A 26,449-nucleotide genomic window follows, 5' to 3' on the forward strand; every position below is an offset into this window, starting at 1 on the left:
GAACTTTTTGTGCATTGTTACATTTGAATCCTTTTGTCTGACTTGCAACATGATTGAATCTTGTAACAAGGTTTGGTTTTAGAACATCATGCATTGGTTATTTGAAAAATATTTGTTCACTGTGTTATACCTATTTTCCAAATGTCAACACACTTTATTATATAATACAATAAAATCACATTCAATAATGTCACCAAACATATTAATTTTCTGATGATGGGCAAAGCCTTTCAGTATTGTGACACGTCAATCTTGGTACAATGTTTTCAAACTTTAAAATTTTTTTGAAAGCTCAAGTTCAATAACTGCCAACAAATACTATCAGTTGTTTTTCTTAATATAACAGACTTACATTGTTCATTTTCAAGAAATATCTGCCAAATACCCAAGTCTGAGTAACTACAATAAGGACTGTCAGTTGTCTCTTAAGTAAAAATGATGTTTCATAAGAAGAGCAGCTAGTTCAGGTCACAGCAATGGCTCTGGTGCTTTTCCTTCAGACCAACATGGTACTTGGCTATGCAGCAAATGCCCCATTTCTTTACCCAGAATATTAAAAATACATGCATTTCAGGTTTGAATTTTAATAAAATTAACATTTTTACTGCTTTATGAGGAACATCATTAAGAGAAACTGCTATTAATAGTCATCATTCGTGTTTTATTGCAAGTGCACTACAGTAGTCCTCCCTTTATTCAGTTTTACTTTCCTCAGTTTCGGTTATTGCCGTCTAAAAATATTAAATGGAAAATTCCAGAAAAAAAGTTCATAAGTTTTAAATTGCCCACCATTCTGAGTAGTGTGATGAAATATAGAACTGTTTTCCTCTCTCCCACCTGGGGCATGAATCATTCCTTTGCCCAGTATCTCCACTGTATAGCTTCCTGCCTGTCACTTAGTACCCATTTTGGTTATCAGATCAACTGTCGTGGTATCACAGTGCTTGTGTTCAAGCAACCCTTATTTTATTTAATAATGGCCCCAAAGTTCAAGAGTAGTGATGCTGGCAATTTGGATATGCCAAAGAGAAGCTGTAAGTGCTTCCTTTAAATGAAAAGGTGAAAGTTCTCAATTTAATAAGGCAAAAAAGAAGTTGTATGCTGAGGGTGCTGAGACCCACTGTAAGAACAAATTTTCTATCTGTGAAATTGTGAAGAAGGTAAAATAAATTTATGCTGGTTTTGCTGTTGCACCTCATACTTCAAAAGTTAGGGCCACAGTGGGTGATAAGTACTTAGTAAATATGGAAAGGGCATTAAATTTGTGGGTGAACAGAAAACGTGTTCCTACAGGCGGCAACATGTTGTGCCAGAAAGCACTGAGCTTATATGAAGACTTCAGCAAGGGAACCCCTGATCAAAGTGATGGGAAGCTATGTACAGCAAGTAAGGGATGGTTACGCAGATTCAGAAATAGGTTTGACTGAAAAATATAAAAATTACTGAAGAGGCTTCATCTGCCAATGAAGCAGCTGCTGCCATATTTTCGGCAGAGCTGAAGAAGTGAATTACGGTTCCGTACTATCCACTGGTTTAGGTATCCACTGGGGATCTTGGAACACATTGCCTGTGGATAAGGGGGACTACTATAGTTAACATTCAGTGTATGTTTGTTGTTATTATTTCTGACTCTCAGTGTCCTCAACATTTGTGTTAGATGACACATAAGGGTTCCAACAATAAATGCTAATTCCTTTCTGTATGACTGATTTTTGTGCTAATAAAATTTTAGGAAACTGCTGACTGCTATTCAAAAAGAAAATCTATTAGCATAAGGAGGTCATAAATTTACATACACCATACACAGGTGTAAAAAGAAAATGTAATTTATGTTCTTTGTCACTTATTTGATCTTTCTTTTAAGTACTTAATCTACTAAGTAAGGAGATGGAACAATTTATTCTAATGTAATAATTTAGTGTAATCTAATAGTTTAAGTCTTCAGTCATCCTAGTGGATTTTGGTCTAAATCCTAGTATTTTGGTTTCCTTCATCTCAATCTGCTCCTCTCCAACATGGTGTTCAGATCTATTGGGGAGGAAAATCCTGTGGTTATGGGAAAGAGACAGTCCCTAAGATTTATTTTCAAGGCTATATACTGTCCTCTGGTCCCTGTGGAAATGCCTCTTGTTTATCAATGACTACTACTTTTTCTGTTAGCCTCAGAGGCAAAGTGGTTGTCTATTCTCTATTAATTCAAGGTCAGGGCCAACTACTTCTCCTTGCTTATTGGCTTTAAGATCTTTGTGACATCCATTCAGTCCTTGAACACGTTGTTCTTAACATGCTAACTCTCTGACTAGCAGTCAAGTCATACTATGAGGTGACTTCTGTGTGCCACCGTGGGGTCAGGTGGGAACATCTATCTTAGAAGAACTCAACTAAGACCCGTCTTCTGTCTAATCATGTTGTGCTACTTTTACTCTGTTGCTACCACCCATTTCTCCATGTAATGCAGGACAAAAATGTTTGTGTCTTAGATATTCTCCTAAATAAAATACACTCTCCTTGTTGCCTCTGCAATAGAGCAGGACACACACGTTTCACCTACTTTGACTTGCTTCTCTTCACCCAGGCTGGAAGGGTGGGCTTCCCATCTCCTTTATGTCACACCTTGGGTTCTGGGATCTGGTACACCAGCTCTGGCTCTCCAAGGGCTGAAAGTGGTGCTTTGTGATTTAGACATCTTTCTTTCTCCTGACAACCTGGCTTTCAAATCCCCTCTCTGTCTTAAAGAGGTTAGGAAAGTCAGCTCTGAGAATAAAAGCTGATCAATAGTGTTTTTTGTTCGAGGCTCTTTCCTCCCCTAGAGCCTTAAACCTCAAGGCTCAAATTGGTGAAGAAAAGCTGACAGGATTTGGAGGGGGAAATTAAGAACATTGTTTTAATATTCACAAAATAACATCCTCTGTTATGTTAATTTACTAATGTTTGTCTAACAACAAAATTCATGCTTCCCCCTCTCCCCCATACGGGATACTTGCTTGGTACTGGGTAAGCCTGTAGTCTTTCAGGGCAAAATAGAAGAAAATGAGAAATCAGAGGATATAGAGATTTGAAGTAGTTAGAATTTGGACACAAGCAGTGAGGAAGAGGAGAGACAGACATATTTAAGATTCTCTGAGAATTCTCGTGCCAAGCATTACTGCTAGAAAATCGAAGATTTCCTGAACATTTTATGATGTTGCCTTCAAGACAGATATCTCCATTTTTAAGGATTGCTAATACAAAGGCTGCTTGCAGTCCAACACTTATAGATCTCATCCAATAGTATATCCAGAATAATTGGGGTATAATATAAAATATTGCTAGGTAGAATCTCTTTAAAATTTCAACATTTGTTTTGAGACCATCTAAATTGAATTTGACATGGAACCTGGCTGTTGGGGTTTGAAATCTTCAGTTTTTTCATCTATAAAATGAGGATTATATTATAACAGTCAGCATTTGTTGAGTGTTTTTGTAAGCATTCTTTTTTAGGCATTCTTCTCAGCAGGAGTTAAGTAATCGATAAATAACTCCAGGCTGTATTATGGCTCTCTGTTTGCAGATGACAAAATTGCATCTCTGAGAGGTTGAGTTACCTGTTTGTGATCATCTAGTTAGTGTGAGGTGAAAGGGGATTAGAACCAGGCAGTGTGGCTCTAGACCTGAGTGATAACATCCCATTTTACAGGTTAGAACACTGAAGCATGGAGAAGTTAAGTATCTTGCTCAAGTTGGCACTGCTAGTAAGTGTGCAGCTGGTTCCATGCCGTCTAGCTCCAGAGTTTGTGCTCTCAACCTCAATACTATACTGTCTCAAAGATATTTATGAGCAATAACTGAGAAAATCCATGCAAAATACTTAGCACAGCACCTGGTACCGAGAAATGCTCAAGAAAAGTGAATGGATTATTATTAACCATGAAATCCTACCAATTGGCAAATGTGAGAGATCCTTTAAGCATGGAGTGTTCTGTATAAGTAAAGCTTTGTTGTACCTACGTGTTATTCTTGTAAGTGTCCACATCATTTGATTTTATGAAATTTCATTCATTCACTCATTCATTAATTCACTAATAGATTTAATCAGTCAATCTTACCTGACTTTTAATGTGCTAACACTGTGCCAAGTGCTCTGGTATGTGATGTAGATGCCTTCTTGAAAAAAGGCTCATGAATTTGTTTTACTGAAGTTAAAAAAAGCACTAAACAACTTTTGACAATTCTATATTAGCAGTTGAGCTTCTCCAACTAGATAATTGCAGTTGTTTAAAAGGGACTTGTTCTGGGCTTGGGAGATGCCTGGTAATACTGTACCATTTAGCTGCTTCAGGCTAAGTTTTTGCACCTGTCTTGTAACATTTTTACATGCATAACTTTGAGATCTTTTCTCTCTTAATCTGGAAGCTGTGTGCCAAAACCCTATAGATTTTCAGTTAATGTCCTGCTTACTGTTATTTCCTTACCTATTTTAAAAACACAGCTTCTGTTGTAAATGCCATTTTACTTCTGCTAAGGGGAAAGAGTCTGTGAAGCCCCAAAAGCACACACATTTATGTTTCAGAATCAAAACGTAAATTCAAAGCCAATTCTTTTAGCTCTTTGACCCCCAGCAAGTTATTTAACTGCATTGAACATCAGTTTCTTAGCTTACCAATGGGGATGGTAATTTTTACCCTGCAGGGTTGTCGGCTGATTATGTAGTGAAGGCCAAAACTCCAAAATAGCGCCTGCTTCTCTAAGGCACTCTGTTCCAGCTAGATATTTCTATTGCACTATTATTACTATTCTAATAATTTTTTTAAAAATACAGCTAGAGTAGGAAATCATTGTGGTTTTTTTTTTAAAGATTTTATTGGGGAAGGAGAACAGGACTTTATTGGGGAATAGTGTGTACTTGCAGGACTTTTTTTTTCCCCCAAGTCAAGTTGTAGTCCTTTCAGTATTAGTTGTGGAGGGCCAGCTCAGCTCCAGGTCCAGTTGCCATTTCTAGTTGCAGGGGGCACAGCCCACCATCCCTTGCGGGAGTCGAGGAATTGAACTGGCAACCTTGTGGTTGAGAGCCCACTGGCCCATGTGGGAATCGAACCGGCAGCCTTCGGAGTTAGGAGCACGGAGCTCTAACCGCCTGAGCCACCGGGCCGGCCCTATTTTAATAATTTTAAGAAAGTGTAATTTTGTCTTTGTTGGTTTGAAGTCATAAATTGTTGTTCATTACTTTTCTGAAATTTGTTTTTGTATGAGAATCTTGGTGTGTGTTTTTCTCCCAGTTTTTCAGCAGTGAGAAATGGAGTGATAAGCAGCTTAAGGCTAATGTGAATAAATATTTTAGAGGGAATACATCCTTATTATGAGTACCAATATAGAAGGTTAGATAGGTTGACAAGGGGAAAACGTGACTCAAGTAGAATTTTAACACGATAAAAAGGGCAGGGTAAGAATAAGAAACAGATCTCAAAATTGATATGAAGAGAAGAATCAAAACATTGAGAATTCCTTTGACTTTTGCAAGCCAACATTTGAAATGATAAAACAATTGAATCTTAGAATATTGAGGGGCTTTAAAAAGCCAAAGGGAGTCCAGTGCCTGCCACAGGATCTGACCCACAGCATCTCTGCTGGATGGACATCAGCCTTTCTTTCTAGAGAGAAGGGGTTTAAGTCTAGGTAAAGCATCATAAGGCAGTTCTAATAACTACAAAGTGCTCTGTTAGTCTGATGGAGACGTCCTTTCACAAGTCTACTATTCTTCAAAAGGCCACATAATTGATCTTATCTTTTATATGAAAGTCCTTCAAATATTCAGTTAGTCCTTTCTTCAAATTAAAATACATTTTCTCTCTTAATTGTTCTCAACCGGTTACGAGTGTTTCCCTTAGAATGTAGAGCACAGAACAGACATCATTAACTATTTTTTCATACAAACCGTATCAAGCCACTCCTATCCCTTACTAGCATGTGTATTTTTTTTTCACCTAAAAGATTTTGTTAATAAAATATTTTTATTAACTTGCATCAGGATTTAGACTGAGATCCATATAATTTTAAAAATGTGTTTCCTAACACCTGTTATTTCACTATAACCTTTATTCTAGGCACAGGAAACTCTGATTTTCTCCAAATACACCGTGTTTTTTCCATCACCATAATTTTCTACAAACTATCACTTCTGCCTGAAATTATTCATTTCTGTTCTTGTAAATTTTAATGCAAATGTCCATACTCAGGACTCTACCTTTTTCCCCTCAGGTCCCCTGTCACTCTAGACAGACAGTTTTTTTTTCAATGATTTCATACAACAGAACTCATGTACTTTTATTGAGAAGAAAGTGGAGGCAAGGGTTTAAGTTTTTGTCATGTTTAAATTTGCTTGATTTTACTTAAAGTAATTTAAACTTACAGAGGAATAACCATGTCAGTAAGACTTTGAACCAGAAATATTTGAATTTTTGCAGGAAAAAAACTGAGTATTTTTGTCGAATTTATTTATTTAAAATAAAGCTCGAAATATTTCAGGAACAGATGTTTAGAGGTCTTTAAGAAGCATATTCTATTTCTTAATCAGAAAATCCTAGAAATTGCTCAAAATATATCTGTGTTCTAAAACTTTTCAGTCGAATGAATTCAAATTTATTTTTTAAAATAATAGAAACCAAAAAATTGGTTACCTTTAGTGTTAGGTGATTCTGGATATTTTTAAGCAAGAAAATATTTTAGAAGTGGATTTTTCACTTTTTCAAACATCAGGTAGCTTGCTTTCCATGAAATAATATTTTATTGTTTATTTTCATATTGTGTATTAATCACAGAAATGAATATTTTACTTAATAATATTTAGTAGACACATTTACAAAAGCTAACTAACTAATATCACATTTCTACTGAGAATTTCTCTAAGGATTTTCTTGTGTCTGAGTTTTGAGGAGAGTATGGCAGCCTGATACCTAATGACCAGGAGGATTCATTTACATTATATTTAGAAACATAACCTCCCACATGTTACTACATCCAAGGGCTAGGCAACAGTTTTAGCTTTTGCAAAAACAACCCTATTTTATTTACATAGTACCCACAAACCCTGCCTAGGTTTTTTGTTGTTCTCTCTCTCTTTTTTTTTTTTTTTGGTTACCATTTTATTTTTAACAATGCTACAATTGAAAGAAAAACAATTCTGTTTTTTCTCATTTATGATAATAGCATGATCTGCCTTAACACATTAATTAAACTGTTGCTTTCATGATTTTTAATTTCTCAAGAATATAAATCGATAAAGTCTGGAAAGTTCAAGGAGGGAGTCTTGATGTAGTTGAATATGAAGAAATTCAATATATTTAATTAGAGCCTGTATTAAAGTAATGTGACAGAGAGCACTTAAAAATAGATAGTTGTTGTAGTAATTTATGCTTCAACATGCATTTATCAGTCACAGGAGAGCATCGAGTGTTGAAGCACTTGAATTTCCTGTCCTTATTCTCAAAGCTGCTTTGAAATTTGAGCGAGAGAAGCATTGCAGCAGCTGGCGGAGGAGCTACCAAGTAGCGCATGTGTACAGAAAACAGCCCTAGGTTCTTATTGAAAAGGACACAGGATCCGTTAGTTTAATAAATAACTAATAACAACAACAACAACAAATGGAGATTGTTGAGTGACTTTTAGACTCGGGAAGTTAGAAAATCAGAGAACCTTAATGATGGAAGGGGGCTTTTCTTTGTGTCTATTAAGACTACGTGAGATACTAACTTACATGCCTCCCAGGCAGGTGCTATAAACGTTACATGGGTCGGGTGGGGACAGTGGCCGACTGGAATGCACATCCACAGGAAGAGGCTTCCATCTGTGCCAGCATCTTGTTACTGTAAGGGACTGCAGGCCGTGCTGCACGTCAGCAGATTTCTCACGAGAAGGCAGAAATCCGGATTGTGAAGAGCAAGTCTCTGGGCCACTTTGTGCAACTGCACAAATTGTGGAAGTACAGCTTGCATGGCTGCTTGTCATGTGGCTGTTTGGGAACCCAACAAAAGATGGCCCAAGCGTGAAATCTGACCCACTGGTAGGGAGTTTGCAGCCTCTGGTTTAGACAGTTAGAAAGTCCCCTCTTATTATTGAACTGAGGTCCGGTTTTCAATAGCTTTGATTCCTTGGATGTTAGGGTTGTGCTGAACTAATATAATATTCACACATGCACACAACAGTGTTTCAAATATTCGAAGTCAGTTATTATCTTTCTTTACTGAATTTAGGGTGTAGGGAGTCAATCAAAGAAACTAATCGTTAGTCTGTTGTGAATGAATGGTAAGGAATGCAGGCTGGTCCCTAGTGCTCTCTTCTTTTCATCTGATTGCTGATAATTACTTTAATAATGCATTCTAGAATCCTGTCTTAAATCAAAGTCAAGATGACTGGTTTGTTGTTTGAAGAATCTGTCAATCTCTGGATTACCCACGGAAGAGTTCTGAAGGTCTGTCACCTGTGGGCTCCTTCCTGCCAAGTCCCTGGACCTGTGGGAGCATGGCTGGCAGTGTATGGGTGAGTGGGATCCTAAAATAGTCTGTTCTGACCACACCTGGTGTTGAGAGAACTTGGAGGGAATTTAGCCCCTTGGTGACTTGATGAGCTTTAGACTATATCCTCTCTCACAAATTCCCTCTGTGTGTGTGTGGCTGGTCTCCATTAGACTGAAAGGGCCATGGTTAAAAACAAGTAGTACAGGCTACTAAGTTTGTGCTGGGCTCAGTTCCATCCAAGTGCTATATATACATATTCATTAAATCTTCACAATACGTCTATGAGGCCTTAGCCTTGCTTTTATTAACAAGGAAACTGAGCACAAAATACCTACTCAAGACCACACAGTTAATCAGTGTTAAAGCAGGGCTTCAAGCCCAGGAGTTTGGCTCCAGGATGTGTTCGTCTTTCTTCCTACAGCTCAGTCTAGTTGCCTGGGTCTTCACTACCAGTTGAAATTCCTTCACAGACTGCAGCTGGACTGCAAAAAAAATACCTATTTTGGCAGAGGCCAGGATCAGCTCTCTGCCTTCTGTCTGGCCCTCAGCTGGCTTGACCTCCCTACATGCTTCATGCCACTTCTACACCAGCCCACGGAGACAGTGGCAAGCGCTCTTGGGTATCCTTGCAATGGCCGAGGAAGTCGCATTGCTTGGTGTTGACCTTCTTGCTCTCCTCCAGTCTTCATCCAATGTGGAACTTGAGGCTCTGCACTCACCGCCACCTGGACTTGGTGTAGAGCGTGGTGTTTTTACTTGGTCCCCTCTACGTTCAATCCTTGACCTGACTTGACTTGACTTTCTAGCATTTAAAGCCTGGCTGGCCTGGCTTGGGTTTGCAGTTGGATTCCACAACTTAACAGGGGTGAGACTTTGAACAAGTTAAATATCTCTTCAAGTTTACCCCTTAGCAAAATGGAGAAATTATACCTTATTTATTGGATTATGAGGATTAACCCGCAACATATATAAAATGTCTAGTAGTGTGTAACACAAAAGTGTTCAAATGCTATTTATTATAATTGTTATCGGGAAGTAGGAACTGGGCAATTTCCAACTAGACTTTTAAAATCTCAGCTGAGCCTTTATCCTAAGCTTCAGATAGTTGCCCAGGAAAAGATAAAAGTACTTGCTACAATCTTTGAATAGCTGGCAATTCCAAGTTTAAACAACTGGGCCCTATGTTGTCCTTACCTATGGGAACAATTGATAAAACATAAATTTATCAAAAATAATCAATTAGAATGATTGTTTACAACATATATGCAATGAAAGAAACATAACAATTTTATTATGCATTAATTTATTCAAACTGTCATTTTATTAAAAAAATTCTGAGATGATTACGTTTGTTCACCTGATTTTTTTTTTCAGCTTTGTGCTACAACCTGTCTTTTGTCAAAAGTTCAAACCTGACTTAAAAAGAAACCCATTTATTACTTTTTTATTATCAAGGAATATTTAGAAAATATGGAAAGGTATAAAAAGAGAAGTAAAGATTACCTATAATTGCATTTAACCAGAGATAAATGCACATAACATTTTGGTATATGTTCTTCTAGTTTTTTTCTTTGTAAATATATAGTAAAATAAATAAAGATATTGTAATAGGAAATAGTGTTAAGAATTTCCCAAATCGTTGAATTGTCTGTAAAAAACAGATTTCAAATCCTAGTACATAAATCCCATCTTATGGGCATATGGCTATATCATAATTTAACAAGTTACCTGATAAAATTCCAATTTTTACTTCTATAAAATTGATATCTTTAAAGGATGTGGCTTTTTCTTTTTCCTTTTAGAACTTGAACCCCTTTTCTATTATTAGAAGTCTCCCCCACCATACAAGGTGAAAGGTACATCCAATATTTGATTTTCCAGCCATCCTTGCAGCTAGTATGTGGACTCCCTTTACCTTGAATAGAAGGATAGAGTGCTGAAGAAGTGGGGCTGTGCAGAATTCATAGGTGCAGAAGGGTGGCAGCCAGTTTCCCATGTGGACATTGACAGTGGTGCCAGCAGCATCCTTAGGGATACTTACAACGAAGTCACTGAGTTAGAAAGTATCCTTATTTAAATATTCCCTTAGAAAGTATAATTTAACTTACATTCCTGCAGCCATGAGCATACCCAGTCTAAGTTCTTTGCTTTTAGAACATGTGTTCCCATTACACATGTTACCTCAAAAGCTATTGTTAAATAGTTTGGGAGAGATGTGGATGTAATGTGGAATTTGGTTTGGACATAAGCAATTTCACCACAGTTGCCAACAAGTAACAAAAACTGAGTGTGGGTTATATTAACACAGTGAGAGACTTCAAGCCACAGAAGAATACAGTGCTGTGATGGGGCCCATTCACATTTTCTTTATTGTTGTAGCTTTTTGTTTGTTTGTTTAATTAGGATTGTTATTGTTTTTGTTACAGTGTTTCCCTGAAAATAAGACCTAGCCAGACAATCAGCTCTAATGTGTCTTTTGGAGCAAAAATTAATATAAGACCCGGTCTTACATTATATAAGACCGGGTCTTATTTTACTATAAGAATTAATATACTTACTATAATTTACTATAATTAATATCATTTACCATAAAAATTAATATAAGTAAAATAAGACCAGGTCTTATATTAATTTCTGCTTCAAAAGACGCATTAGAGCTGATGGTCTGACTAGGTCTTATTTTTGAGGAAACACGGTAGTACTCTGGTTACAGCAACACACAGGTTTGGATGGCCTTCCCTAATCCTATTTTTCCTGTGAACAGTGGTATTTTTAGAATGCAGTTCAGCAAAAAAGGAGGTTTCTTAGAATGCTGCATTGGGCTAGAGCAGAAGCATGGGGACTTCCCTCACTTGCCCAGTCATCAAATCCAAGAGCAACTTGTTGCACATACAGATTTCACAATACCCTACAGATTCCAAATCTTCAGGGATGGCTCTGGTTATCTGTTCACAGGAAATTCAGGTGATTCCTACATTATACAAGTGAGGGCAACTCTGCTGTAGGGACGAAGTCCCAAAGAGCAGTTTCCAGGCTCTCAACTTCACGTGGAAAGGTGCTGGCTTGGGGAGTAGATGGCCAGCAGCTGTGATCAGATGGCCATCAGCTGTAACTAGTTGGCCATCCGCTGTAACCAGTTAGCCATTAGCCAGTAATATAACTGCTGTGGCTACACTAGCAAGCACAGATTGCAGCTAGGAAGCGCAATTGGCAAGTGGATTGTGTTGATCCTACTTCCTGTGTCTTCTTGCCTGGCTGCCAACGAGACTGGGGTGCAGGAAGACCCCTCATTGGGGTACTGGAGGATGTTTGCTTTTGTGTCTCGACCAGCTGCCATCGAGAATATAGTGGTATGACTCCCATATCTATGGCTCTGTTGAGGTTCCTTTTTGGCCTCACCATATCCTGCGTTCTTGTGCAAAGAGCAGGAGCTGAGTCCCTGCATTATATCTACCCTACTGTGGCTAGTCCTTCTACCTGCCCCCCCCCCCATATTAACACAGTATCACCTTCAATTAAAGGCACCTTTAAAAAATAATAACAATACCACTGTTGTGATTTAAATTGTCCTGTTGTGTAGGATCCTCCATGCTGTCTGGTTTTATTGCAACAGTCCTTTTAAGGCAAATGTGGTGACAGAGACAGGAGTGCAGTTTCCAGGCTCTTGCCCTTACATGGAAAGTTGCTCACTTGGGTAGTAAATGGCCATCAACTGTGATTGGATGGCCATCAGCTGTGGCTAGTTGGCTGTCAGCTGTAACCAGTGAGCCATTGGCCACTGATATAACTGCTGTGGCTATGCTAGCAGCAAATGGGGGCTAGCAAGAAGGTGGTGGTTGAGCTAGCAAGCGGCGGAGTGTGGATTGTGGATTGCAGAGAGGCGGATTGCAGTTAGCAAGTGAGGTTGGTTGGCAGAGACAAGTGGACAGCAGGTTGTGGATCATGTGGCTCCTGCTTCCTGTGTCTCCAACCCAACCGCCAGCAAGACTATAGTCACATATAGACTCCCCTATCTATGGTTCCATGGGTGTTCCTTTTTGTCCTCACCATGTCCTGCATTCTTATGTGGGGAGCGGGACCAGAGACCCCGCCTGACACCCTGCATGACAGCAAATCTTCTCAGACATCATTTCATCCACTGATCACACCAATGATGTTCATCACACCAATGATAAATGTCATGCGGGAGACCCTGGTCACTGTGTGCCATGTGTCATGCGAGGTTGCATGCGGGGCCTCCAGTCCCGCTCCCCACAAGAATGCAGGATATGGCTAGGCCAGAAAGGAAGACCCACGGAACCATAGGTAGGGGATTCATACCACTATAGTCTCACTGGAGGCTCGATCCACACGACCTGCAACCCGCTGTCCGCTTCTCTGCCTGCCAACCAACCAACTGACCAACCAACACAGCCGCGGCAGTTATATCAGTGGCTAATTGGCTAACTGGTTACAGCTGATGGCCAACTAGCCACAGCTGATGGCCATCTACTACCCGAGCCAGCACCTTTCCACATGAGGCTGAGAGCCTGAAAACTGCTCTCTGGGACTCTGTCCCCACAATGAACACAGCAGGCTGTGTGAAGTGTCTGCTCATATTTCTATTGTATGATATATTCATTATCAAATATGATACAATAACAAAAGCTTTCCCTTTAAATTATATAGACAGACTAAGTGAATTTTTAAACTGCTTTGTAAATATTAAGTACAAATCTTGTGAATATGAGGCTCAGATGTAGGAGAGAATAAATACAGGTGATGGGGGAAGGGTACTTGTCAGTAGAAGCTATAAATGAAATTAAACAGAAGGTTACCTTATATTTAGAGGTAGTTTCTGTTTATTTGTTTTAGCATTGTTTGTTTGTTTTCTTGGTCTAGTCCTAAATTTTTAAAAGAGGGAACTTTATTTTGTTTATTTTTCCTACTTGAGCTAAAGTATAGAAAAAATACAATATAAAACTGTCATAAAATATTTTTTTGTAAATGGTGTAAGTTGTTGTAATACTCTGTAAACTCAGAGTAATAAAGAAAAACCAACTCATAATAACAATGCTTGAATTTGAGAAATATTTTTCTTCTATAACAGCCTTGTTCATTGCTCTTCTAGTTACATCTCTGAGGCTAGAAACCGCATAGTTTATATTACATTCGATTAAATGTATTGTGACTTCTTTTTGCTTAGTAAAGAAAAAAGCAATAAGAATTAGTTGTTTTAAATTAATAACACTCCACTCTTTCTCATGATTTATATGTTGATGAAAGGATTTGAATGCATAGCAGTTTGAGTTGATTGTCATGAACTAAAGCAATACTCCTCAGGGCTTTGAATGAAGAGGCAGCCTTGAACTTAGGCTGTCATAGTGCACACCAGTATTGGTGTAACTCCAGCAATAAAGTACTCTTCGCCCCCACAGGAACTGGAAGAAGCCATCTGGTATGGTGCTGTACACAGTAATGCTATTTTGGGCCTTTATTTCAACTGGGCCCCCTCACATTTGGAGAACTGATTATAAAAAAGTTTTCTCATGAACTGGCTATTTTTCATCATACCTAAGATCCTAAGTGGAGAAGTCTAGGGCATGAAACAGTTTCTAGAGCTAGTACTGTCATTTGTCATTTAGGGAGTTATTCTTTCATCATTTTCAGTGAGTCAGGTCAGAATTTTCCAGCTGTTCTCTCCACCTACTACAAATACATTAGACCCTAGCAAAGCCCTTTCACTGGTAAACACTTCCTTCATTTAATTATAGACACATGACATGTTAGTCAGATTTGGGTTTAGTATATCAGAATTATTCTACATGAGCCTGAGAACACAGTATTGTAAGCTGCCCTTTGAGACTGAGGCAGAGTTAAGACAGAAACTCTGATAATGTGGAATTTAAAACAGTTTTAGATTTCTTCCTTTTCCACATTTCAACCAAACTTTAACTTCTCGTTTTCACCTTTCTACATTAGCCTTAAAATAATCAGTTGTTATAATGGATAGACCACCGTTCACCATCCAGGTTAGGAGCACTCATTCCTTCAGCTGCTGGGAATGTTGATGGTGACAACTTTCAGTCGAGACCCTCTCCAGTAATTGTCCCCACCCAAAGCCACGCCCTGTTTTTTGGAGGTGGACATTCTAATAAACAGTCACAGTCTTCCACTCAGGTTCCTGAACCGGAGTCCTGGCCCAAGTCCAGCTTAAAGTGTATGTATTGGACTCACGGATGCAATTAGTGGTCATTTTCTTGGTCCCCAAATGTGTAATTCTAATGGAGATATTTGGTAGTTGGCAGAACATATTGATGCTTTGGCCTATAGGGTAAGAGCTACTATAGAGTGAACAGGCAGGAGTAAATGAACAAGTGAAGAAACCATGGTGACCAGGAGCTAAGGACACAGTGACCAGGAGCTTAGAACTCTCAGCAACGACGGTCTGGGTCACCCCACTAGTAATTCAGATGGTCAGGGGATAACAGAAGAATCAAGAATGTTTGTAGAGAAGGGAATGATGCCCAGTTATGGCATTGGGGCCACCTGCAGTGGCAGGGCTGTAGTTTGTCCCACTAACCTTCCTCTGTCAGTTTCTCCAGGAAAAGAGACCAGACAAAATCCTGTAAGAGCTGGACCCAGAATTTATTACATGACACAAGTAGATCTGAATGGCACAAGTGATGATGAACAGGGGTGATTGCTGCAATACGTCACTCAGATCTCTTCTTCACATCTGAGGCTGGCATCATCCAAACTCTTAGAAGTGATGGCTGACAGCTCACTGCTGAGTCAACATCTCAGGAGTTGCTTTCAGCTCAAGAGAGTTGCCTTGTTCAAAGTCACACACACCTATCCCAGGCAGCTAGTTTTTAACAAGTGGTCAATAAGGGTAGGGATAAAGGTCAAACCTTCTTGCCTCAGGGGAAATAATTCAGAAGGGTGTTCTAACTCCAGAGCTCCCTGAGAGTCCACGTGAGGCCTTACTGTGTGACAGTATCAACTATTCACCTATTTACGCAGTTCTGCTTCTTTCTCTTTTCCACAAGTGTTGATCAAAAGGGCATTAACTAGCTTGCTGCTTGCAAATCTCCATCTTAAGACTATTTCCAGGGAACTCCACTTAATGCAGTTATTAAAACAGAAATGATGCCAGATACAAAATCTGTGGCTGTTAATCTTATGGTAGTTTCTATACATTCTCTCCTTACCCATTCTGGGTGATGATGTTACTGTCTACATTAAACAAGCAGCAGAAAAACCAAAACATCAGAAGTTTACTGATACTGCCCTTTTTCTCTTCCTTGTATCCAGACACCAGTGCCAGTTTATTTTTCTCTGTAATGACTCTTGAACAAATTAGTATCATCATTATTATATTTATTACAAATTGTATTGTCTCTAGTTCAGACTCTTCTCCGCTCCCACCTAGGCTATTTCAATTGGTTTGTGTCCCCCCAAATTTCATGTGTTGAAGTCCTAATCCTCAGTACCTCAGCAAGTGACTGTGTTTAGAGATAGGGTCTTTGAAGAGATAATTAAGTTAAAATGAGCTGGTTAGGGTGGGCCCCAATTCAATATGACTGGTTTCCTGGTAAGAAGAGGAGGTTTGGACACAGACATGTACAGAGAGAAGACAATGTGAAGACCAAGGGAGAAGACAACCATCCACAGCCAAGGAGAGAGGTCTCAGAAGAAACCAACCCTACCGAGACCTTGATTTCAAATTTCCAGCCACCAGAACTGTGAGGAAATTAATTTCTGTTCTTTAAGCCACCCAATCTGTGATACCTTGCTAAGGCAGCCTACTCAGATTAATAGACCTAGGTAACAAGTCCTTTTGCCAATCAAATTGTTTTTAGTCCTTTGATTTCAACAATATTGAAATAAAATCTAATGGAATGATTTGTATATTGATTATTTAAAATAATATTTTGGTGATACTTATGTGATTTTGGCATATATCTTGAAAGTAGCTCAAATATTGATAATTTGATATAATAACCAAATCGCCCTGATTCCCATCTACTTATTGATATGAAGAATATATTTTCTCAGAGTTTACCTCTATAGAAACAAAAAATAGGAAAGGTGCTTAATCCTGTAAGTCTAGTGAAAAACAATATTTATCTACAGATTAACTAAGTCATCTTACTAAGGGATGATATTTTGTGCTGAATAATTTGAAAAAGTTCAAAACATTTAAAGTTGTTTCGATCGTGTATTTTTATTTTTAAAGTTAATTGAGTCAAAAAATTAAAATAGCCGTATGATCACAGGAAAATTTTTTAAAATATAATTTTAATTTATAATCTTGTCTTTCTTATAGAGAACAAATATTAATAAAAGACTTGCAAGCTTAAACATAACATGAAGGTAAAATTCAGTGTAAATCTAGACTTTAAGCAGATACAGGAAAAAAGGAAAAAGTAACACTGAAAACTTTATTGTTGAAGACCTTATTTTAGTGTTTTCTAAATAAATATTGGTGTTAAATTACTATGCTATTTACATTCCATTGGAAACATTTAACAAAGTGATGTAATCATTTTATTAAAAAAGATCAGCATTTACCACACACTGGAACTTATATCATTTACAGCTTCTTAAAATTAGTGTGAAAATTTTGGATGGCTATTTAAAAATATGACAGAGGGTGTACTTTTACAAAATTTTTTTAGAGACGTAGCAAGCAAGAAACTTTGAAGGACACTGGTCTAGGTTTGATAACAAAAAATGGAATTAATGCCAGACTGAAGAGATACACATATATGCATGTTGTAGTTTTTTCCATTTCCTTACCAATATTTGAATGATCAGATTTTAAACTTTTTTTTTTTTACTAGTATGGATGTGTATACATTTGTCTTGAGCTTTTAATTTGCATTTCCCCAATTACTAGTTAGCTTGAACATCTTTTCGTATGTTTATCAGCCACATGAATTTCCTTTTCTGTAGAGGTCCTTTCAGGCTTTTGCCAATATTTTTTCTTTTGGGTTTGTGTTTCTCTAATTCCTTTGAAGGAATTCTTAACATATTCTGGTTACTAACTCTTTTTCAGTTATATGTAGGAGATGATTTCTTCCAGTTCATGACTTGCATTTTTATTCTCTTTATAGTGTTATGTGATAAACAGAAGGTTCAGTCATTCTTTGTATCATATTTAAAAAATCTTTCCCTACATCAAAATCATAAAAACTGTACTCTCTTGTAAAAGTTTCCCTTTCACATTTAAGAATTTTATCAACCTGTAATTGATTTTTATGCTTGATGTATATACATCAAATTTCATTTTTTCCATGTAGATAAATGATTATTATAGCACCAATTATTGGAAACACCATTCTTTACCCATGATCTAAAGTGCCACCTCTGCTGTAAATCAATTTTCCATATAGGTATAGGTTTGTGTCTGGGCTCTCTTGTTTCATAGACTAACTCGTCCCTTCCTGTGTGGTAGAAACAGTTCATCAAGCCCATTTCTTCCTAGGCACACCTTTCAACCACATTTCCGAGCTCCTCTTGCAGTTGAATGGGGCCATGTGACTGAGTTCTACATGGGATGTACACAGAAGTCACATGCATCACTTCTACACTGGACCCCCTAAGTTCCCCATAAGATCCTTCCGTCTCTCTTTTCGTCTATGGCACCAACATAGGATCCAGTGGAGTATTATGAGTACAGAATCAATGGCCGAGTCTAGACAGCAGACAGTGTTCTGAATATCTGCATGATGGTCCTCCCAGCTCATCACTGTACCCCTCCGTCCTCATCTGCCACCAACATACCTTGGACTTTTGATATTATCATTTGTTAAACCAATATAGATCATTGAGAACTGAGTGTAATACTAGACCTAAGATTTTTATACTTGTACATCCTTCCAATATGCAAATGGGAAAACTGTCAATAGTGCACCATGAAGCTGACTCCATGAGGATATAGATTATGTCATTGGAGAAACAGATTCAGGAGATTGAACCCATTACTATAAAGTACTCTTTCTATTAATAAGAGGAAGAAAAAGATATCTTGTTTTTTCAGGAGGCCATCACACACTCTAGCTAACACAGCTAACATTATTCCCTACTGCGATAGCTGTGGCAAAGATCACATCTTTTTATGAAGGTACATGAAAAAGTAACCAGGCCAATTGCAGAAGATAGGCATGAAGGTTCCAGGATATGCATGTCTTTTAAATATTTGACTTTTTATTATTCTAAGCACAGCTCTGCTCCGGTGAATGGGGAATACTGTCAGTACTATAGTGTCCTTATTTTTTTCCCACCTGAAAAGAAACCACATTAAAAATATTTCTTTAGATTTAGAGGCAAATGTTTCTGACATTGATTTTGCACAGACTTTTGGTGATGTGGATGTGGTCTCTGCGTTGCCTTGTGCTTTTGGAGGCAGCAGGGTGAGCACAGTCTCTGCACGTGGCTTGGTTTTATACACTGGATCTGCTGCATAACTTGGTGACTTTGGGCAGGTTACTTAAACTCAGTGTCTGGTCCTTTATAAAATGGAGATGACAGTAGTCGCATTTCATAGGGCCTTGTGAGGACTAACTGAGATAATTTGTGTAAGGCACCTGGAACAGTGCCTAGCACTTAGCAAGTCTTACTAAATGTGGGTTATGTAGTGAGAGAAATCGGAGCTAATGACCATAAATTTGAGGAGCTGGACAAAACAGGTAAAGAAAGATTAAAAATTCAACTTGATGAATAATAGTGATATTAGAAGGATATGTTGTTCAAATAGGATATTCTGATAAAAATAAAAATGTGCATTGATCTCATCATTTGATATATCTGCATTTGGTCATTAGGAAAAAAAAAACACAGAAAAAGGCTTTACATAATGGGTTTTTGTTTTTTAAAGGCGATTGCCAAGGGAGCTTAAATTATTAATGTCTTCTTATAAAACGTATTACTGTATTTGAAAAATTATGAAGCAAGTCACCTTTTATAGATACATAAGCACATGCAATACATATAATTGGAATATTATAATGAAAGGTACAAACAGCCTTTGTCAAAAAGGGGATAACTGTTTTGTCATCTTCCCTTAAATATTGTCAAACATATTTTAGGGTGATCATTGCATAAACTCAGAAAAGACAGAGGACAAGAAAATTAAAAATATATGATGCTTTATTGTCAAAAATAGACAAACTTTAATTTCCTTTAACAGGAATATTAATTTAAGAGTCTCCATAAGGCATTACCATTTTGTGAGCATAAAAGACAAGAGAGTCAAAGACAACTGTTAGAGGAATAAGGACATTTGTACACCCATGCCAGGGAAGCCTGGCCCACAGAATCGGTCACCCTTGGAGACCTAATAATAGACATGCAAAACAAGGTTGACTTATCCTGGCCCAGTCCTAGAGATAGATGGCTTTGTGATTTGAACAGTCAAGTTTTAGGTCGTTTATGGGATCAGTAACAGGATCCCACACCCGCTTTAGAGTTACACCAGGATGAAGCCATCTGTCCCCCCCATCCTGGCCTCAGGTATGTAAAGTGGTGCTAATAGCTTGGTCAGAAGATCTGAATAAGCTCTTTATCCATGACCTACAGCAAAGATGTGAAAGCCTTGTGGAAATAAACATTATAGTTGTGGAGGTTACATTCTCTCATTAACATAAAAAAAGATAATGATCTAGGTAGTAGGAACAACAACAACAACAAAAAAATAAGGCCTTTATTGTTCCCTCTGGTGCCAAAGCAGACTTTGTGATAGGTCCATCTTAATAATGAAAACTGATGTTTGCAGCTATCTCCTTTGAAGATTTGGGTAAAGAAGAGATAAACTCGAGTTCCCAGGAGAGGCTAGGGATGAGAGAGAACAAGGACTGGCGAAAGGCTACATTTGGGATTAAGCACATGTAATAGTGAAAAGAAGCTAGATTACCAAATGAATGAGAAAGAAGCAGGATCTGAGAATTCGTTTCCCATCTCCATAAGCATTCACCACTCACTCAATGGGAAGAGTAATCAACTACATGCAAAAAAACAGTTCAATATTTTCCATGTTTCTAGTTTAAAGATAACATTAGATACTTGAGAACTACAAAAACTGAGCTTATATTGTATCATAAACTTATTGAAAACAATATTGTTGTTACTAAAATGACAGCTTGAGCTTCTGCCACCTCTTCAAAACAGAAGGGTGGAGAGGATGCAAAGAAACAGTGAAATAGTTTTTTTCTCCCTGTGTTATTTCTTAATCACTTTGCATGAGGTTAAGTTTTAATTATGCTAACCCACTTAATTCTATCCTTCTGTATAAGAATTCTTCAAATTTGAGTAGTAGCAGCAAATTGGTGATGTGGTCTTCTGGTAGTTTGGATGGACTAAGCATCATTCAGTGAGATTATGTGATTGAAAGAATCACTCTGAAAACTTACAGAAAAAAGGACATATGAAAATCAAACTAAGTTTGTTTAATAGTCTATTTGCAAGACTACCTGGAAAAGTTTGTGGGAATCAAATATAAAACTAAAGTGGACTGCTTCTTCTCTTCCTTATTCCATTCCATTCCATAAAAAATGTGACATATGCAGACAATGTACACTCTCTCTTGGATCATTTCTCAAAAGCCACAAAATGAGACCTTTAGTTGGGGTTGCTGTGTACATGAAACACACAGGGAAGATGAACTTGATTTGGGGTTTTTTTTTGAGAGCAGGCAGGGCAAAACTACAATGACCGTAACTGAGCAGATGCAGTTTTATCACCCAATCATAAAAAATCCCATTTTACATGTTTCCCTTTTAGCACTCTTCAATGACTGTTGTTCCAATCAAGGAGTAAAGCTTTTTCTTAACAAGTCGAAATCCTGAGCTTAGGATCAGAGTTCGTCTGAGGCTGGATGAGAAGCGACCTCGACTAAAGAAAAAGTCCCTCAAACTGGTCCACGAGCAGTTTTCCTGCTTAAACACGAGAGTAAGCTCAAAAGTGGGCACCACACTAGAGTCACACACGATCTTATCCAGCTTTATACATACATTTTCAACTTCCATGTTCACATGCATGACACAACCTCGTAAGCCGCAGGGCTCCGTGGAGGAGAGCCGAAGGACGTCCTGAGCAATTCTCTGGGTCAGTTTCTCAGGAACAAGGACTTTTGAGCAACCTAGTTTGGTTTGCTTCGATTTGGACAGACAGTTCTCTAGCATTTTAACCAAACTCTGGCAAGTTGTTTCCTCAAATATCACCTCATTGAGGTTGGGTTCAGGAACAACATAATCCCAGTAGTCAAAATCTGTAGAAAACAGAAGTTTAAAATTAAAAGAAATCCAGGAGCAGGAAAAGCACACCAAGCAGCAACATTGGTTATTTCTATGAGTCTGCTGATCTCACTTTGCTGTTAACTAGTGGAGTAATAGGGCAAGTCATTTAACCTCTGAGACTGAAAATTGATGAAATAAAGGTTTTAGATAGGATATAACCATTTTTCTTTATGTGTACACACACACAAGCTTGAAGACTATGCATCAAAAATCTATTTATAGTTATCCTATATTACTACTGATTTTTTTCTTTCTTGCTCCCTTATTTGTTTATGAGGGTTTTCTATTTGTCTTACAGAGAATATGCATTACTTCTGGAATAACAATATTTATACTTTTTTTTTTTAACTAAGGTACTATTATCTTCTAACTCTAAGACCATATGAATTTATTATTGTAAAATACCACATTTTTGCTCTTGTTCTTATGTGAAGAATTTAACATTAATCTGAGGAGCTATATTAAATATCAAATTTGTTTCTTTCTTTAAAAGCCTTTACTGGAATGGCCTGTAGATGCCAATTTTAGCTTCAACCTCTTTGATTAAAAATTGCTCAAAGAAGACCTTTGAGTTCCAGGAGGATATTTTTAACTGGCTGGGTAGTTTTCCATAGCCAAGCAAAACAAAATAATCCTAGGAAAACAAAATTAGATTTGCGCAAAGGAAAAGAGATAGCTCTGCATTTGGTCACCTACCTTCCAAATTAATCCCACCACTTGGCAAGATGCCACACACACAAGTCAACTAAGCAGGCACCGCCAGACACCCTGAGGGCTCCCTTCCTTAAGCCTACTTCACCCTCAGAGGCTGCTGTGGTTTCCTCTCTCCACATCATGTATTCAGTGAGATCATTTTTTAAAAATAACTAAATGAAGCAAATGCACTCCAAATTATAAGGTTCCATAGTTTATCTATGTTGAAGATGAAGTAGTTTAGAGCTTTGGCCTATAAAATTAGATCATCAACCACTCCACCTTCTAAATGAAGACGGCCCAAAGATCTTAAGCGATTTGTCTGTGCCCACACAGCTCCTCGGTGGCAGAGCTGTGTGTTAACTTAGAAAGTGCTGTTGAAAATTGCAAATGACAGTATTTCCAGCATCCCTGCTGTTTTAAAGTTTCCTTCTGGCATTAAAAATGGAATATTGGGTATATCCACAAATAGAATACTACTCAGCAATAAAAAAGAACACATACTGATATAAGTAACATCATGGAAGGGTCTCAAAATAATTAGGTGGCAGGAAAGAATCCAGATACAAGAGTACATATTATGATTCAATTTACATGAACTTAGAGGGGAAAGTAAACCGGGAGAGGGAGAGTGGGGAATTGATGGCAAGTGGGTACATGGAAATTTAGGGGGAGGGGGTCATAGTAGTGGTTACAGGGGTGATTACATTTGTTAAAACACACATAACTGTACACTTAAAATTTACCAAAACTTCACAACCATGTAGAGTAAGGAACCTATATAACTTTTCATCCCAAAGAGCCTTTTAGTAGCAGACTAGACCGATTCAGCCCTAGGTATTTTATTTTTCACTACTTTTGTTTCTCACTATCATGGACAGAAGTTACTAGAAAGTTTGTAAATGAGTTTCCTCAGGTGGATTTTGTCGCACCTCCATTGAAGAAAAGGGCGACACCACACGGCCGCCAATCCGATCCCATCTATCGAAGGGCTCAACCTTTGGAAAGGAGAGAGGCCGGCAGCTGGGAAACTCACCATTTAGCAGGTTCCCCGGCTGGAAGCCGTGGTCCAGCAACTCTGACGTGCTGCCAGGGTTCTTACTGCTCAAACTGCCAGTGGCAACCATGGTCAACGGCTCGGTTTCCCTCGCGGAGCGGAACGGTCTTTCCGGGGCGCTGGAAGAAGTAAGGAACAAGGATAGATTTGCAAGAGCAGGCAAGACGTGTGGAGGCTCCTAAACTGCCCCGAGTCCCCGGAGCGAACTAGCTGAGGCACTCATTTTCTAAAGGGAAGGAACCCGCCCCTGCAGCTCAAGTTTACAAAAGCCTCGGGAGCGGAGAGGCCAACGAAACGCGCAACCAAAGTTAGCAAAACTTGGAGCCCACTTGTCACGCGGAGCTCATCCCGGCAGTCCTGGCAAGGGCCCCCCTCTCCGCCGCCCCCGCCTCTGCTGCCTTCATCCAGGCCGCCTCCTCGCTCACCTGCCGGGAGTTCGCTGGGGCGGACGCGCTCTCTGGCAAAGCTGCGGGGTGAACCGAGGAAGGAACTCTCCTCCGAAGCCCCTTCCCTCTGGGGCTCAGGGACCTGCAGACCCCCGCAGTAATCCGCACCCTTCTCCACCCAGCGCTGCCGGCACGGGCCCCACAGAGCTGCATCGCCTCTGGGGCAGCCAGCACTTTATAGGCCCAGCCTACTCACCCGGCCCGCCCACCTGCACCGCCCGCCCGGGCCTGGCGCACCGCCCCTCCCCGGGTCGGGTCGCATTTCAACCCCAACACTTCTAGCTTCCTAAAGCTAGCTGCTGGGTGTCGAGGACAAGTTTGCAGTACTGTTGATACCTGCTCTTTCCAGGGTGGGCCACCGTGACCACAATTCCCGGTGCGCGACTGGCCCAAAACTGACCACACCCCTTCACCACCAACCTGGATGCTTTCATGCGACCCCTCCCCCAGCGCGCCCGCTCTGCTGGTGCTTTTGCAAAGATTCTGTCCGGGGCAGCGGGAAGCTGTCCGCCCTTTGTCTCTTACCCTGACTTAAGACGTTGCTGTGTCATACCGAACACTTTGCTTAACTCTGTTTCGATGTTCATTGAGCATTATTTATGCACCTAGTTCTGGCTTCTAACCAAGTCAACTCTACTCTGTGTCCCAGGGGTTCTACGTCCTCTCCTGAACGCGGTGAGATCTAGCTTTCCTTTCCGGCACCGAAGACTCTCCAGCATTTTGGGAAAGGTCTTCAACATCCACTGCACTCCAGGGCTCCTGGCACCCTACTTGCTGTTTCATTTGTGACTAATGCGCTTTCTCCGCGGGAAGGATGAGCCTGGTACTCTTCTAATTAGACCTGGCTCCGGAGCTCCGCCTGGAACTTGAATGAAGGGGAGTTTGCCAAGAAACTAAACAAAACCATTAGTGGGATCTCAGCGGCCGCCTCACCCGCGGGATCACTGAGAGCAATTGTCATTCCCGGAGGCAGAAGTTCCCGGCGAGCCCTGTCAGAAGGAGGAACTTGGGCTTGGGCGGTCTAGAAGGGGCTTGGGGCAATGAAGATACAGTTTTAAAATCGGTTAGGGATAATCCTCGTGGGGCGTGATGCTTGCAGTCCTGAACGAGAATTCAGTGAGGGACAGACTAGCCGAGGAAAGAGTCAACATGCTTGCCCAACCCATAAGCAAGAAGCTAAACTTCTGTTTTCTTACAAAGTTTCTAAGCCACCCCTTTCCCTCTTCCGGTGTGCCAGTAAAGGATCTGCTCAGAGTGGTCATTCCCAATGACAGTGGTGGGTCTGGGGAAGGAAAGGGCGGGGATGCCTGGAGGGAGAAGGCTTAGAACCGTAGGATGTTGGAGTGTTGGCTCCCGGTCCTCTAGGATTACTTTGTTACTCAAACGAGGATCTGCAGGTTAGGGCCCTAAAAGGCAAGTTCAGCTGTCCCGGCTAAAAACTCAATGAGAAAAACAACAGAAGGGGTAAGAAGGGTGTGAGAAACAGTGGGAGGACATTCCGAGGCAGAGCAGCAGAAATTAAAGCCAATTTGACAGTCCATTTTTAACTGGACTCAGACAGCTGTACTGCCCGAAGGTCAGGGGAGCCAGGGAAGGAGATGCGGATAGGTTGATCTTTGAAAGCAGATTTCCACTTCTATTTCAATACTTGAAAAGTGGAAAATAAACAAGCCCATTTAAGCCGATTAAAAAGTGGTTCTAGGGGCTAGTGTGTTCAGGACCAATGGATTTGTGCCCCTTGTCAGGTCTCAGAGGCCAGCTGCCTGGCAGTGGGAAGGAGGGTGGCTGGGTGCAGGCCACAGAGCCTCCTCCTTATCTGAGGGGCAATATTAATGAGGTGCCTCTTACCTGCCTCCAAGTAGATTTATGAGGATTAATAAGTGGGCTGAACCTACCCTAGTGAAATAAAGAAATTGCCCGTTTCAATTTCCTTAGGGTGTTTAGGCGTAACTCTTGAATTAAGTACTCCCAAAGGGCCAGAAAGATCCGTAGAACTTTAGAAAGTAGCAGTTACTCTCAGGCCATCCTTTTTTTCTTTTTTTTCTGTTTTTTTTTTTTTTTGTTTGGCTGAATGCGCCTTGCTTTCAGGAGGAATTATAAGGCATAAGAAAAGACTGATGTAGAACACATACCTGGAGTAATTAGTGGAGATTATCTGTTTTTGTTTTTTCTTAAATTTTTATTGGGGAATATTGGGGAACAGTGTGTTTCTCCAGGGAGTTGTCCTTCAATCTAGTTGTGGAGGGCACAGCTCACTGGCCCATGTGGGAATTGAGTCGGCAACTCTGTTCAGAGCTTGAGCTCTAACCGACTGAGCCATCCGGCAGCCCTGAGGTTGTCTGTTTTTTATCTACTTAAAAAGGGTAAAAAACCTATTCTACTACAATTGGCTTGCATCTTTGAAGTTTAAACAAACAGCTGATTTTAAAAAAAGAAACGGAACAGCATTAGGGAAAACTAAGTGCCATCATAGTATTGTCATGA

At 39.5% G+C, this 26,449-nt stretch overlaps 1 protein-coding gene across 2 annotated transcripts; it reads right to left on the bottom strand.

The window, feature by feature from the left end:
- Nucleotides 1–19,607: 19,607 nt before the first annotated feature.
- DDIT4L (DNA damage inducible transcript 4 like) lies at nt 19,608–24,776 on the bottom strand. Of its 2 annotated transcripts, none has more exons than XM_074323086.2 (3): nt 24,491–24,776; nt 23,499–23,638; nt 19,608–21,741 (listed from the first exon to the last, which is right to left on the bottom strand). In XM_074323086.2, exons 1-3 carry the CDS (start codon nt 24,550–24,552, stop codon nt 21,251–21,253), a joined length of 693 nt encoding a protein of 230 aa, XP_074179187.2. In that variant the 5' UTR covers nt 24,553–24,776; the 3' UTR covers nt 19,608–21,250. The 2 variants fall into 2 exon arrangements, with proteins under 2 accessions (XP_074179187.2, XP_019613213.1); XM_019757654.3 differs by lacking the exon at nt 24,491–24,776 and adding an exon at nt 23,945–24,341.
- Between the last annotated feature and the right edge of the window lie 1,673 nt (nt 24,777–26,449).

This window comes from Rhinolophus sinicus, chromosome 1, assembly GCF_057876585.1.
Source record: "Rhinolophus sinicus isolate RSI-liver-muscle chromosome 1, RSI-T2T, whole genome shotgun sequence".
NCBI classification, from domain to species: domain Eukaryota; kingdom Metazoa; phylum Chordata; class Mammalia; order Chiroptera; family Rhinolophidae; genus Rhinolophus; species Rhinolophus sinicus.

Coding starts and splice junctions, on each gene's coding strand:
- DDIT4L (XM_074323086.2), bottom strand. CDS start 24,552: ATGAACATCGAAACAGAGTTAAGCAAAGTGTTCGGTATGACACAGCAA. Junction 23,639..24,490: donor CAGCAACGTCTTAAGTCAGG/GTAAGAGACAAA, acceptor TACTTCTTCCAG/CGCCCCGGAAAGACCGTTCC. Junction 21,742..23,498: donor GCCGGGGAACCTGCTAAATG/GTGAGTTTCCCA, acceptor TGTTTTCTACAG/ATTTTGACTACTGGGATTAT.